A 14,176-nucleotide genomic window follows, 5' to 3' on the forward strand; every position below is an offset into this window, starting at 1 on the left:
CATGCCCACACACTCACATTCACATGCATGCTCACACACACACAGGACCATGCAGAGAGCTCACTTTGGTAGGCTTGGGCTGGCCCTTCTCCAGTTGTGAGGCGCTGGAAGTTTCCACTCGATCCCCTGAGAGGCACAAGATAGGAGTTATGGGTCATACTGAAAAGTTTGCTCTGCTCTTTATCCCTCCACAGCGATAAAGGATATGATGTCACATAGTTTGGGGGCAAGAGAGAGCCGTTTTTCAGAGGTTGAATGACTAGTCATGACTGTGGGTTTGTAGTAGCTACACTCGGCTGCTAGATTCAACTTCTCTTTTACAAGTTGAAAATAGTTTGTAGCAACTAACGGACATTTCTGTAGAAGTTAAAGTTACCAGCTTAATAGCTTTATATAGCTAGCATGAACCATGTATCAAAGCCGAATGGTAGCTAGCCAGCTAAGCGGGTATAATGCGGCTGTGATGCACTGAATTTAGCAAAGACTACTGCTGTTGGCTAGTATCGCCAGATAACTTTAAAACCTGTAACATTACAGAAATGTGCGTTACCATCAAATCCCCTTCCGCGGCTGACTCCACACTAAGCTGCATCTTTTCAAAATGCTGTTCCTGTAATCTTGTACAGATGTGTCATACAGCACCCAGTGCTGACAGAGCCAGAATCAGCGATTCATCCAATTTGAATTTTATGGCGCACATGAAAGAAGCATTTATCTTTCCTGATACCGCGAATTCGCAGTAGCTGAACTTTGTTGAACTTCGCTGAGCATAGCTGAACTGCGTTGAACTTTCCTGAGCAGAGCTGAACTCTGTTGACCTTCGCTGAGCAGAGCTGAACTTTGACCGAAGGCGAAGGACGAATTTGCTTCGCAACTGGAAGCGATCCCATTTATTCGCCCGTCGGGCGGATTTTTGATGGAAGTGAACGGTGGCCAAAGCAAATATTTGCACATTTTTATGTCATTGCGACCACCCCCATAACACTGTTCTGACTCTAGGGGGAGCCATTATCAATGGCTCATTATCAACCAGCCCCTTCTACCCTCTGCCTTTTGAAGAATTTTGACCAAGTACAGAGCACTTAACTCACAGCATGTCGTCTTGCTGTGATATTGAGTGAAATATCTGGTACACCAGCTTTTCAGGACAGAAGCTCCAGAACTGGAAGACTCATGAGCACAAAGCGAAAGGCCAAGTTTATGCTCTTATCACTCTGATTGGTCGGCCGTGGAAGTGATGTAAAATATAAATAGGGTGACTCACCTTTGCCGTCTGTGGCAGGGCCTGATTTTCTCCTGGACTCGCTGGTAGGGCTCTGTGAAGGGGAAGAGCCATGAGTATCAGAGCTTGTGAAGGCACTTTGAGTGTCTGTTATGCGTATCAATCTAACATTCACAGGAGAGGTACGCAGGAATATTTAACCCCTGAAGTTGCACATGCCTGGTTTTGGGCCAGAGTGGGTTTATTATTGATACTGGGTGCATTCATTCTGTTTTTTTTATGGTGAAGTTTTCAATCAATCTTGTAACAAGATGTACCGTTTGAAAATGTTAAAACTCACGGTGAAGTCTCTGTGAACTATATTACGATGCCAATGTTTTAGCAACAATGGTCCGTTGTTTTGTAACGTGAGGGGAGGCAAAACAGGCTTGGGGGGGGTCCTCATCTTCTATGCGTTTTGGAAATCCACAGATGACATGAATCACAGTAAAGTCAATATCCTTATCACAGCAAGGGTTCAGCGAACAAGAAGTAGTTTTTACATCGATAGAATGTCCACTGTTTACTTGGCAATACCTCCAGAGGAATTATCACTGTTGTCCGTTTTGCTGTTGCATACACGCCAAAAGTACTGTTTACACTGGAATGTTATAGAGTGGCTCAGTCAGTAAAGACTCTCACCATGAGTGCAGGCTGGGCCCTATAGAGCAGCTCAGTCAGTAAAGACTCTCACCACCAGTGCAGGCTGGGCCCTATAGAGTGGCTCAGTCAGTAAAGACTCTCACCACCAGTGCAGGCTGGGTCCTATAGAGTGGCTCAGTCAGTAAAGACTCTCACCACGAGCGCAGGCTGGGCCCTATAGAGTGGCTCAGTCAGTAAAGACTCTCACCATGAGTGCAGGCTGGGCCCTATAGAGTGGCTCAGTCAGTAAAGACTCTCACCATGAGTGCAGGCTGGGCCCTATAGAGCAGCTCAGTCAGTAAAGACTCTCACCATGAGCGCAGGCTGGGCCCTATAGAGCTGCTCAGTCAGTAAAAAAAGGCACAGTATAGCACCACAGTGCCTTTGGCCTCGTCCTGTAGCACAGGCTTACGTCAGCCAGGGTCGCCTGGGTTACCACTGTATGTGTTACTCCCAGTAATTCGCCCGACTTCAGATCACCAGATGTCTTCAGGACCGTGTGTGGGTGTGGCAGTAAAGTGAAGCCTTACCACCGATAACAAATCAGGAGGAAAAAAGATAAAAACCTCACCTCATTCGCATTCCATGGGACATAATTACTAACCAAATCAAAAAAGACTGGAGGCACATTCTCTTCCTGCTTGAAACCATGACCAAGCACTACTTGCCTACTTGAAAACATTGGAACGTTTTCCAAGCGCACACAAATGAAAGGCAACCCACTCACCAGCAGAGGGCGCCAAAGTCAAGTGTTACGCTGGCCAGTTGCATAAACGCTTTACAATGCTTCACCATGCACTGCTCTTTCACCTGGTGCATTATTTACAGCCAATCATCACAAGGATCACAAGCAGCCAAATACAGCGCATAGCACAGCTAACTCCAAACAAGCATGAGGCGGCAGGTTAAAAGGTATGTAACATGTCTTAATTATAAGACCTTGGCAAATACAGGAAGTGACATCGCATGGAATTAATACGACATGCCATGATACAATGATATAATTTGACTTAAGTATATATTCTTTTTGGTTTTTCTCTCAAATATGTTATGAAAAGATTCATTTAGTGCAGACCTAATTTTATTTATATATTCCATTTATGGCAGCTCTTGCAGAGCTGCAGACTCACATTGTGTGTGGCTGTGGGCGTGTCCTGCTTGGACACCGCCGCCTGGTACAGGGCCATCCTGTCCCGAAGGGGCGGGGCCTCCAGAAGGTCGTCCAGGGGCATTACCCCATCTGGGGCCCCTGGGAGCCAGAGAGAGAGAGCGAGAGAGAGAGAGAGAGAATCACAGGTTACTCCCACTGTAATTTTATATGGATGATGCAGTGTGTCCCAGACTGCAGATGTACTGCATTAGAGGGCTGTATGCTTGCACTCTTGGGTATGATTTCCTCTTGCACGCGCACATCTGCATGTGATCATGTGACCCTTATCCCCCCGCATGTGATCATTATACCCCCTGCATGTGACAGAGTTTGTATGTGTGTGTGTGTGGGTATGTATGCAGACGTGTGTGTCTGTGTGTGTGTGGGTGTGTACGCATATGTGTGAGTGTGCCTGTATGTGTATGAGTTTGTATGTGTGTGTGTCTGTGTGTGTGGGTGGGTGTGTACGCGTATGTGTGTGTGTGCGCATATGTGTGTGTGTTCCTGTATGTGTACAAGAGTGTGTGTGTGCGTGCGTGCGTGCGTGTGTATACTTAAGTATGTATGCAGTGCATGTAGTGTTTGGGTCGTACCTTTGTCTCTTTCCTGCGTATCTGGGTCCTCTGAGTTGTTGGAAACCTACAGGGAGGAGAACATAATCAGAACCAGTTAATTCCAGACCTTCAGTACAAGACCCAGCCTGGAACAGTTCTGCAGGAAAAGAACCAGTTCAGTCCAGTTCCCCTGGAACAAAGACACACCCTCACTTCTTGATCTCTCCCTCCTACACTCAGAACCAGGTGAGTGTGAATGAGCATCTTTCCCTTCCCTCAGTCTACATTACCACACGATTCGTTTAGCCTGCTAACGCACTGAATGGGAGCCAGAGCGTTACATTGTCAGAGTCAACTTTGGGTTAACAGGAAATGAAAAGAATCACATGACCATTTCCTATGACCCCCATGTATGGTAGGTGGGACTGTCACGCGGTGCTTTTGTACAGAGCCAGGAGAAGGCAGCCATTTTCCCAGAGAGCCTGTGAGTCAGAGAAGCTCGGGTACGGATGACGGAATCCCTCTGGAGAAGGCTGCCTGGGACGCGGCTCTGATTACACATCACGGCTTTCGCAGGGCACGTTTCATTTCGTTACTGCACGTGCTGGCCGAGGCGGGCCCGTCCCGCTCTGAGGGGGTCTGTTCGGCCGCCCTCTCCCTCCCCCCCCCCCCCCCCCCCGGCTCCGCCTGTCTCCATGCCCCCCAGCGGCTGTAATCTCCTAATGAGCTCACCAGGAGAGCCGTCAGGAGAGCTGCCAGGAGAGAGCTCACCAGCAGGAGGCAGCGTCTGTCTCACAGACACACACACCCCCCCCCCACCAAACATTCCAGTGTGAACTCATACACGCGCACACACAGCCACACCCCCCAAACATTCCAGTGTGAACTCTCTCTCACACACACACACATTTACAAAAAACCACACAAATACATAGACACACACACACACACACACACAGCTCCAAACATTCCAGTGTGAACTCTCTCACAAACACACACACATACGTGCACACACACACACACTTACAAAAAAAACACAAATACACACACACACACACAGATGCACACACACACAAACACACACACACACATTTACAAAAAACACACAAATACATACACAGAAACACACAGAATACAAACCCACAAATCCACCCAGACACACACACTTGCACACATTTACACAGAAACACACACACGCATCTGACCGGTGAGCAGTCCTGTGTTCCAGTGCGGCTGCTCCTCACAGTCTCCCTGAGTCTGGCTGCAGTCCTGCTTCAGAGAAGCGCCCAGGTGTGTCTGAGACGCCCAAAAAGAAGCTAAACCAGCCGCCTCCTGCCCGTGTAAAAGCCCTTATCAGACCGGAGGACAAACCCAAATCTGCCCCCACCGTGACACCTGCCCCCTCCCTCTCCTCCAAAAAGCGATTAGGTACGACCGGGACAGAGAGAAACACGGCAGGGCCAGCGAGCAGCGCGAAACCACAGCCGCGTGCCGACCACACCGCCAAGCGGGATTTAGGGAAGGATGAGGACGTGACAGGGATTCCTGGCTCTGCCCTCACATCCCCCATCCTGCCCGCCTGTGCACATATCACTGCCCTCACATCCCCCATCCTGCCCGCCTGTGCACATATCACTGCCCTCACATCCCCCATCCTGCCCGCCTGTGCACATATCACTGCCCTCACATCCCCCATCCTGCCCGCCTGTGCACATATCACTGCCCTCACATCCCCCATCCTGCCCGCCTGTGCACATATCACTGCCCTCACATCCCCCATCCTGCCCGTCTGTGCACATATCACTGCCCTCACATCCCCCATCCTGCCCGTCTGTGCACATATCACTGCCATCACATCCCCCACCACTGTGATTTAAGCTGAAGCAGAGCTAAAACCTTTAAGCACCCTCAGGTGTGGCTCTTGGACATCAGAGAAGGGTGGGGGGGGGGGGGGGGGGGGAGGGGTATTACAGAAGTTGAGTACAGCAGCACTGCAGACTGGCACATCATCCCCACCATGAATAAGAAGAACAACCGTCATACTAATAGCCACAACTACAGTACCACTGTACAAATATGTTAATCGATCACACTGTACTTATCAGTCTTACTGTACTCTGCACCGAACACTGGCTATACCACATCAGTTATGCTAAAAAGTGCCTTATCTAAACACGGCACTCATCTCTGATCACTTTGAGAGTGAGAGACTTTGTGTTCCAGTTATGAACATATGCCTGCTGTCAATCAGAATTTGATGTTGAACGTGGGCGTGGCCGATGAGACCGCTGGAGAGGTTCTGAGGGTTCGGCTGTGTGGGGTGCGGTACGGTTTCCCAGGAGACTGTTTGGGCTGGGTAACTGTAATCATGGGATGCATGGACAGGGGGCAGGGTGACCCCAGAGGGGGGGCTCTGCAGAGGGGGCTCCCTGGAAAGGCGTACCCCGGAGGGGGCTCTGGCGATGGCCCTTCGGGTGCAGCCGTCTGATTGGCTGATAACTGGGGTCACGCACCAGTGGAGAACAGAGATGACCTTTTATGGGCCGGAGCTGGGCTGCCAGTCTCCTCAGTGGAGCAGGGCTGCCTTACAGGGGGGTCAGACAGGGGTCAGTCACCCCCAATTAAGCACCCCATGCAGAGAGAGAGAGAGAGAGACGGAGAGCTGTAGAAAGATAAAGACTTAAGGGGTGAAGGGGGGATAGAGCTATAGATAGAGAGAGAGAGATTAGAGGAGAGAGAGAGGCAGAAAGGAAAAGACAAAGAGACAGATTGGAGGAGAGAGAGGGAGAGAAGAAGAGAGAGAGAGGTATCTTTAAAGGCTCTGTTAAAAAGCCCTGGGGTGATGGGAGTCTGTGGTCAGTGCATTGCTCAACTGTGACATCACTCCTGTAAGGTATTCTCACAGACCAGGCTGTGTTGAGCATTGCCCAGATACAGGCCCCATCCTAGTCCCCCCCCCCCCATGGGTACATAAGCTACGCCTCAAATCTGTCTCTCTGCTAACAGAGCGCCTGTCTCCCTGCCCTGCTCTCTCCCTGGGGGGCAGGTTTTGTCCCGAGGTTCGAGATCTCCTGGAGGGGTACAGCCCCTCCCGGAGGGTGAGGCGACCGCTGAAACAGGCCGTTGTTTAACCAGGCCCCCAAAGACTACATGAGACACAGAACCCCTTCGGCAGTGTGGAAGAAATGAAATCACGCGTACCCAGACTGAAAACGCGCTCCAGGGGGCTTCTGGGTCAGAGTGTTCCAGAGAGGGGGTTGTGTGCTCCACCCCTGTCCTGCCTTCAGCTCTGAGACTCGGTATGCTTCCCACAGTACTGCCAGAGGACTGGAACTTAAGGTAATAGGGAGGCCATGTAGTATAATGGTTAGCGAACAGGCCATGTAGCACAGAGGTTGCAGGTTTGATTCCCAGACGGATATAAACGGATACATGTATGCGTAAGTTGCTCCGGGTAGGCGCGTGTCATAAATGCTAGAGTGTTAAAATTTATGTTATTTGGCTGCACTTTTTACACCCCCCCCCATTGCAACACTGTAGGAAACGCCAAACTCTCTCTTTGGACCTCCAGGGTGTGTTGCCCCATCTAAATGTTTTTAGCAGTGACACAAGCTCCAGCACGCTCTGCAGGGGGGGAGGGGCCAGAAGCCTGTAGCCGCAGCAGAAGGGAGAGGTCTGGCAGGTATGTGGGGTCTGATGGTCTTTTCGAAGGTGACCGTGCTTGGGGTCGACAGTGTTGGAGCGAAGGAGAGGGCGTGTTTAGAATGCCATGAATTCTTTGACAATGGAAAATCTTGGCCAGCTCTGGATGACCCAATCAAAAGACAACTAATGACTCAATCCCTGGTGTTTGTTTACAAAAAGAGAGAGAGAGAAAGGAGAAAGAGGAAAGAGAGAGAGACAGAGAATGTGTGTTAGAGAGAGAGAGAGAGAGGGAGAGAGGGAGAGAGGGAGAGCAGATTGAGCCCAGCTGTGTACGTGCACAGACAAGGAAATCACACAAAAAGTGTACAAAACCGTTCACGTTTCAGTCGGAACACCCCTCCCTCCCCAGGAACACTGGAAACCTGGAGAATATTTAGGGTATTTCTGAGTGCATGCAGCGGGACGGGGAGGGGGAGGGGGAGGGGGAGGGGGAGGAGCGGTGCGTTAGCGGCACATGTGACAGGCCCAGTAAACAGGCACACATGGTATCCCTTTAGCCCCAAACGCTGGCGGCCTTTCATCCAGTATCCCCCCTCCCCCCACCAGCCCCCCCCTCCCCCCCCCCTCCTAAAGTGTCTCTCCGTCCCGTCAGCTGGCTGCGAGCGCACTGTACCCGCGCCCCCCCCCCCCCTTCGTCAGCCTTCGCCACCAACGCGGCCGTCGCGTTCGACAAAAGCCCCCGCGTGCCCCACGGCGTTCCTGCCGCCTGTGCTCCCCGACACAAACACCGTGTAACTGACACAATAACAACACACCGCGGCTCGCTTTCACATCTCATCTGTCAGGCTCTCAGGGCACTTTACGAGGGGGGGGGGGGGGGGGGGCGGCGAGGGGGGCGGGGTTAAACAGCTCCATTGTCTGCTTTCAGAGCCCGTAACGCCGCACAAACGAAGGCAGCCGGCGTTCCGCGACCCCAGCGGAGAGAAGAATGGCCGGGAGGGGAAGCGCGATTAAACGACAAAACATCTATCGCCGTGCGAAAAAAACCCGCCGGGGCCTCGCCGCGAAGAGGCTAACGGCGCTGAGAACGACACGCCCGGAAGGCTGAGCGCGTCGGGCGAGGACGGCGGGAGCGGCGCTACGCCGCGGACTGGAGGAGCGCGGGACAGGTCCGGGCCCGCGCCGGCGTTCGGGCGGGGCGTGACGCCGCTCCTCGGGCGCGGGTCGGAACGCGCCCCGCGTCGCGTCGGCTTCGCGTGCCTGGGTCGGGGCTCTTTTCCCAAAAGGGCGAGGGAGGGCGGGCCTCCGCGCGTCCCAGGCCAACGTCCCGGGGCCCCTCGGCTAACGGCTCCCGGATCGCACGGTCGGGGTGAGTCGCGGCGCTTCTGCCCGCGCTCCTGGAGAGCCGCTGGGGTTCGGCTGGTTTGTATCCCCTTAAGATCAGCGACCTGAGAGATCAGCTGAGGCGAGTTTCCCAGGCAATAACAGAGACCCTGCAGCAGACCCTGCAGCCCTCCAGCACCGGTGACCCTGCGTTAGTCCCTTCATTCTTTTAAACACACAACAGCACTGAGGTGGAGATGCCCAGGAATTCACTGCCTGCTCCTGGAGAGTGAGTGAGTGTGTGAGTGTGTGAGTGAATGAATGAGTGAGTGAGTGACTGAGTGAGTGAGTGAGTGTGTGAGTGAGTGAGTGAGTGAGTGAGTGTGTGAGAGTGTGTGTGTGTGAGTGATGGCTGGGTGAGTGAGTGAGTGAATGCGTGACTGAGTGAGTGTGTGAGTGAATGACTGAGTGAGTGAGAGAGCGAGTGAGCGAGTGAGAGCGTAACTGAGTGAGTGAGTGACTGTGTAACTGAGTGAGTGAGTGAGTGAAAGAGTGAGTGACTGAGTAACTGAGTGAGTGAGTGAATGAAAGAGTGAGTGACTGAGTAACTGACCCCCACTCACTACAGTAAAAGCCCTGCAATACCAAGAGTTGAGCAAAGAAAACAATCCCCCCACTCAGCTTGTTCTGAGCCTTAGTTCTCCATGTAACACATACTAACACCTCACTGGCTCAGAACCAGAACAAAACTACAAATCTAATTAAAATAAACCAAATTGCAACGCAGGTGAAATTAAATTATATTACATATTGGGAATCGCAAACAAAATCACAAAGTAAAATGAAATGTTATCTGGCCCTGAAGAAGACACTGTAGCTAGCTACCTGACCACAGTCACAGACAAAAAACTGAGAACCGCCTTGATGAGGTACAGACTCAGCGAGCACCACCTACCCATAGAGACCGGCAGGCACAGAAAATCATGGTTGCCGGAAGAAAAAAGATTGTGCCAACAATGCAAAGGCAACAGAATTGAAACAGAGAAGCACTTCCAGATAGAATGCGCCACATTTGACCAAATCCACCAAAAATCCTACCCCAAAATGATCCAAAAATGTCCCCAATTCAAAAACACACCTGATCAAGACACATTACCCTTCTCATTAGGGACAAAAAGACTGCTGCACACTAGCAGCACAATTTGCATTCTCTTTCTACACTCCAAGTGACAATGAGTGACCACGTCATGCACACATGTACAGGCAACATACACATCTACAAGCATTCACTCACACACACAACAGACAGACACACACACCTAACAGCACTTACTGCCATTTTCGTTATAGGCTTGGCTTTTTGAGAAGAACTCATAAATAATGCAGCATTCATTGTATGTAGCTGTATTTTGCAACCTCTGCTCTGGCAACACAAGTGCCTACATTTGTCCTGCCAATAATTGAAATTGAGAGTGTGTGTATGTGTGTGAGAGAGGGACAGAGAGAGTGAGAGTGACTGAGTGAGTGTGTGTGTGTGTGTGTGTGTGTGTGTGGGAGAGAGAGAGAGAGAGAGAGAGAGTGTATGTGTGTGTATACTGTATGTGTGTGTGTGAGAGAGAGAGAGAGTGTGTGTGTGTATACTGTATGTGTGTGCGTGAGAGAGAGAGAGGGTGTGTGTGTGTATACTGTATGTGTGTGCATGAGAGAGAGAGAGGGTGTGTGTGTGTATACTGTATGTGTGTGCATGAGAGAGAGAGAGGGTGTGTGTGTGTATACTGTATGTGTGTGCGTGAGAGAGAGAGAGAGGGTGCGTGTGTGTATACTGTATGAGTCTGTGTGTGTGTGTGGGAGAGAGAGAGAGAGAGAGAGAGAGAGGGTGTGTGTGTGTATACTGTATGAGTGTGTGAGAGAGAGAGAGAGGGTGTGTGTGTGTATACTGTATGTGTGTGAGAGAGAGAGAGAGGGTGTGTGTGTGTGAGAGAGAGAGAGAGTGTATCTGTTCAGGGAGCATGTTGGGGAGGCATGTGACTCTGAGCATGACCACAGCCCCCCCCCCGCCCCCCATGGGAAGCATCTGATCCCAGGACCAGTGTTCTCACAGGAGCAGAGAGAGCCAGCACACTGCCTGACTGTGTGATCCGATCTGAGAGACACCACCTGACCCGAGCCTGGGGGGGCGGGGGTTAATATATATCTGCAGGACCCCCCCTCCCTCCCCAAAACCGGCCAGCAGGGCGTCAGGTGTGCCAGTGACACTGATTACATCACAGCTCATGACCAAATGACTACACGCTCCAAGATCTGAGGGAATCTACTCTTTCAAAATTCACCAGCGGTTCACGTCATTTACCATAAGTGGAAGTTTCATTTTTAAGAGATATAGCAACAACAACAAAAAGATTCACACAAAAGTCCAGTTCTGATTGGCAGCCCACTAAACGGTCACACCACTGTTTGGTTAAACCATGCTAACTGTGCAGAGAACACAGTCTCCAAATGACCAGTGAAAGTCCGCCCGTTCACAGCCGTACAAGAACATGGTGGTTTTCAGGAAAGAAAGCTCAATTCAAATCTCAAGAGAATGAAATGGACCTTATGTTGAGATATTCCTCTGCTCTTTCATGTTCTGTATAAGTCTTAAAAGGGGGATTTTGATTGGACGAGGCGTTTAGGAGCAGTGAGAGATTGGGGGGGGGGGTGACTCACCCTGTTCTCAAACATCTGCTTCAGGCTGCTGAGGGGCACGGTGGGCTTCTCTATCTGGGGACTGGACCGCCCAGTGGCCTCGCCCTCCGCCTCCACTTCCTGCTCCGCCCCTCTCTGCTTCCTCCTCTCCACTCCTCCCTCCATCTCTCCGTCCGCTGGGGGCTGGCAGGGGCCGCCGTCGTCCAGGGCAACCGGGGGCTGGGGGGCTGTGGGGCCGTTCTGTGCGTTGGCTGGTTTGGGCGTGGCACTGGGCGTGGCACTGGGAGGCGGGGCCGCCGGCTGCTGCTGCTCCCAGCGCTGCTTCAGAACGTTCAGGTTGCCACGGCAAAGAGCGGCGGATGTGGTTTCCACAGTCTGGGGGGAAGGGGGAGGGGGGGGGGGGGCGCAGGAAGAGAGAGAGAGAGGTTGAGGGAGACAGAAGGGATGTCATCATCCCTTCACTAGGAAAATGGTGACAAAACGGTGACAACAGAAACTTTCACCGGTTTCTGTGAATCAAATCAAGCAGCACAAACAGGATTACTGTTCGTCTGTATCCCCACACAAACAGCGGGTTGAGCATGGTCAACTCCAGTATTTTTTATATACTGAACCCGATGTACTCAACATGAAACCAGCACTCAACCTGCAGAGCACTCAGCTCAAACTAACCCCATTTTACCTGCACTCAACAAACTAACCCCATTTTACCTGCGCTCAGCACAGAGCACTCAGCTCAAACTAACCCCATTTTACCTGCACTCAACAAACTAACCCCATCTCACCTGCGCTCAGCAAAGAGCGCTCAACTCAAACTAACCCCATTTTACCTGTGCTCAACAAACTAACCCCATTTTACCTGCGCTCAACCAACTAACCCCATTTTACCTGCGCTCAACAAACTAACCCCATTTTACCTGCGCTCAAATTACACACCGCAGACAAATGAGGAAACAGGTCTAAGCACACACGTCATGCACCGAAGGCATCGGGGCTACTTGCTCCCATATTATCCAGAGGCTTGAGCATTAACATTCACATCTATGAGCTTAACAAACCTTTCTTATCCAACACACAGCGCACAGTAAGGTCTGAGATGAATGTTAGGTACAAAAAATGACTGTGAAACAATGTTTACTTGTAATACACAATTGAGTAACAAACTTATTGTCACATATACATTCTTCACAAAAGTGGAAATAATAATTCAGAAATATTATAAATAATAAATAATATGTCCACGGTATGGGAGCTGAAACAGCGCTTGTGATGCGTCGCGGGAGAGCTGAAAGCAGTGGGATTCAGCCTGACATCACACCGCTTAGCCCCGCATGAAAGATGCACTTCACTCCTTTTACAACCACTCAGCTAAACAGGCACAGACCGCCCCGGCTCCACACAGAATCTAATGCACATCAGCCCCACACCAGCTCTGCCCCAGCTCCAGTCTGAAACTCACTCAGGAGGAGCACTTTCAGTCATTCAGCAAGCGCTGTCCATTTAATGGAGCCTCACAGTCAACAAAAACGCAGACCTATAAGTGCATACCTGTTGCACACACATTTCATTTCAGCCTCAAAAGACAAGTCAAGGGTTAAACTTTGTTAATAGATTTGGAAGTACAAGATTTACATACAAGTCATTCCAAAAGAGCAAACACTCATACAATTGCACATGATTTCTCCTGTCCACTTCAAAAATCCCACTTCCTCAATGAATCTACTTTAAGAGACAGATGCTGAAAGATCTAAAAGAAAAGAGAGAGCTCGAATAAACAGAAAAGCACTTCTCTCTCAGAGCACCGCAGGAAAGCCCCTTTCTCTCTCTCTAAACAAAATCACATGAACCTGGAGAAGCCTGGCAGCCAGAGGGTCGTCTCTCTTCTGTCCTCTCCTCTCCTCTCTGAGCGAAAACGCAAAACAAGAGGAAAAGCCGCCAGATGTCTGCAGTTATAACAAACCTGCGGGTCCACAGGCCCACCTCCCCTGGAGCCTGAGGAGGGAGGGAGCGAGGGAGGGAGAGAAAGGTGGGAGAGGGGTGGAGCAAGTAAAGAGCAGGGAGAAGAGGGAGAGAGAGAGAGAGCAAAAAAAAAAATCTATGGAAACCAGGAAATGCGAATGAGGGAAATGAAAGACGTTGGAAAAGATTAACTCATTGGCGACTGAGGCTGGCTCTAGTTAGGGAAAGGGGAAGAGGAAGGCATCTTTTCCTCCATGAATGTTTAATCCCAGCCGACCATTCTGCCTTCTACCTCCGTCTCCCCACCTCGCAATCCCTCAACCAAATGAAGTCTGACCAACATGACCTCACGCTGTACAGTTTCCAGCGCTGGGTCACAAACATGTAACATAACGCTTCCTCAGCCTCACGCAAGCGTCTACTGTAGCGCTCAGCGTTGTGCTGTGGGTTTGCGCAATCGCTCCTGGCTGTGGCGACTGACTGTGACACGTGTATCTTGGCATCATCTTTACTCTTTGCCTACACGTTCTGGATGAAAGTTGCTCTGACAGCATCTGCTAAATGCCTAAATGTACAGTGTGGCTCTCTGAAAGCCAGGAGGGCTCAGTCACCCCCCCTCCCCCCCCTTCAGAGGAGATCTGGTGACTCACTGATCTCACAGCCTAGCTGCAGTCTGTCACTGCTCCGGGGGGGGGGGGGGGGGGGGGGGGGTCGGCTGCGTTGGGCTGGGATGACACGCGCAGTAGCGCTAAAGTGAGGTGATGTGCGGGCTCCGATGATGTCGGCGACCCGGGAGAGAACAGGGGAACGCCCCACCGCCTTTACCCTCCAGATGCATGGAGACCTCTGATCCTACCCCTCAACGCCCCCCTCCCCAAACCCTGTACAGTCAACAAGAGGGAAAAACCCAGGCCCTATTCCGCTGATGGGACGCACCAAGCAGAGAACTGCTTTTCT

The 14,176-nt window shown here is 51.2% G+C and overlaps 1 protein-coding gene across 5 annotated transcripts in view; it reads right to left on the reverse strand.

The window, feature by feature from the left end:
- The window catches only part of lima1a (LIM domain and actin binding 1a), a 31,277-nt gene that overhangs the window by 2,796 nt on the left and 14,305 nt on the right, over positions 1-14,176 (reverse strand). For 4 of the 5 annotated variants that reach the window (XM_035380576.1, XM_035380573.1, XM_035380574.1 and 1 more), the window contains exons 4-8: positions 11,282-11,635; positions 3,647-3,692; positions 3,034-3,152; positions 1,265-1,316; positions 65-126 (exon numbers count right to left, since the gene is read on the reverse strand). In XM_035380576.1, the coding sequence (XP_035236467.1) occupies positions 65-126; positions 1,265-1,316; positions 3,034-3,152; positions 3,647-3,692; positions 11,282-11,635 (633 nt within the window). Of the gene's footprint in view, positions 1-64; positions 127-1,264; positions 1,317-3,033; positions 3,153-3,646; positions 3,693-11,281; positions 11,636-13,107; positions 13,248-14,176 lie in introns of those variants that run through there. The other variant, XM_035380577.1, reaches the window with a different exon arrangement.

This window comes from Anguilla anguilla, chromosome 11 (assembly GCF_013347855.1).
Source record: "Anguilla anguilla isolate fAngAng1 chromosome 11, fAngAng1.pri, whole genome shotgun sequence".
Lineage (NCBI taxonomy): Eukaryota > Metazoa > Chordata > Actinopteri > Anguilliformes > Anguillidae > Anguilla > Anguilla anguilla.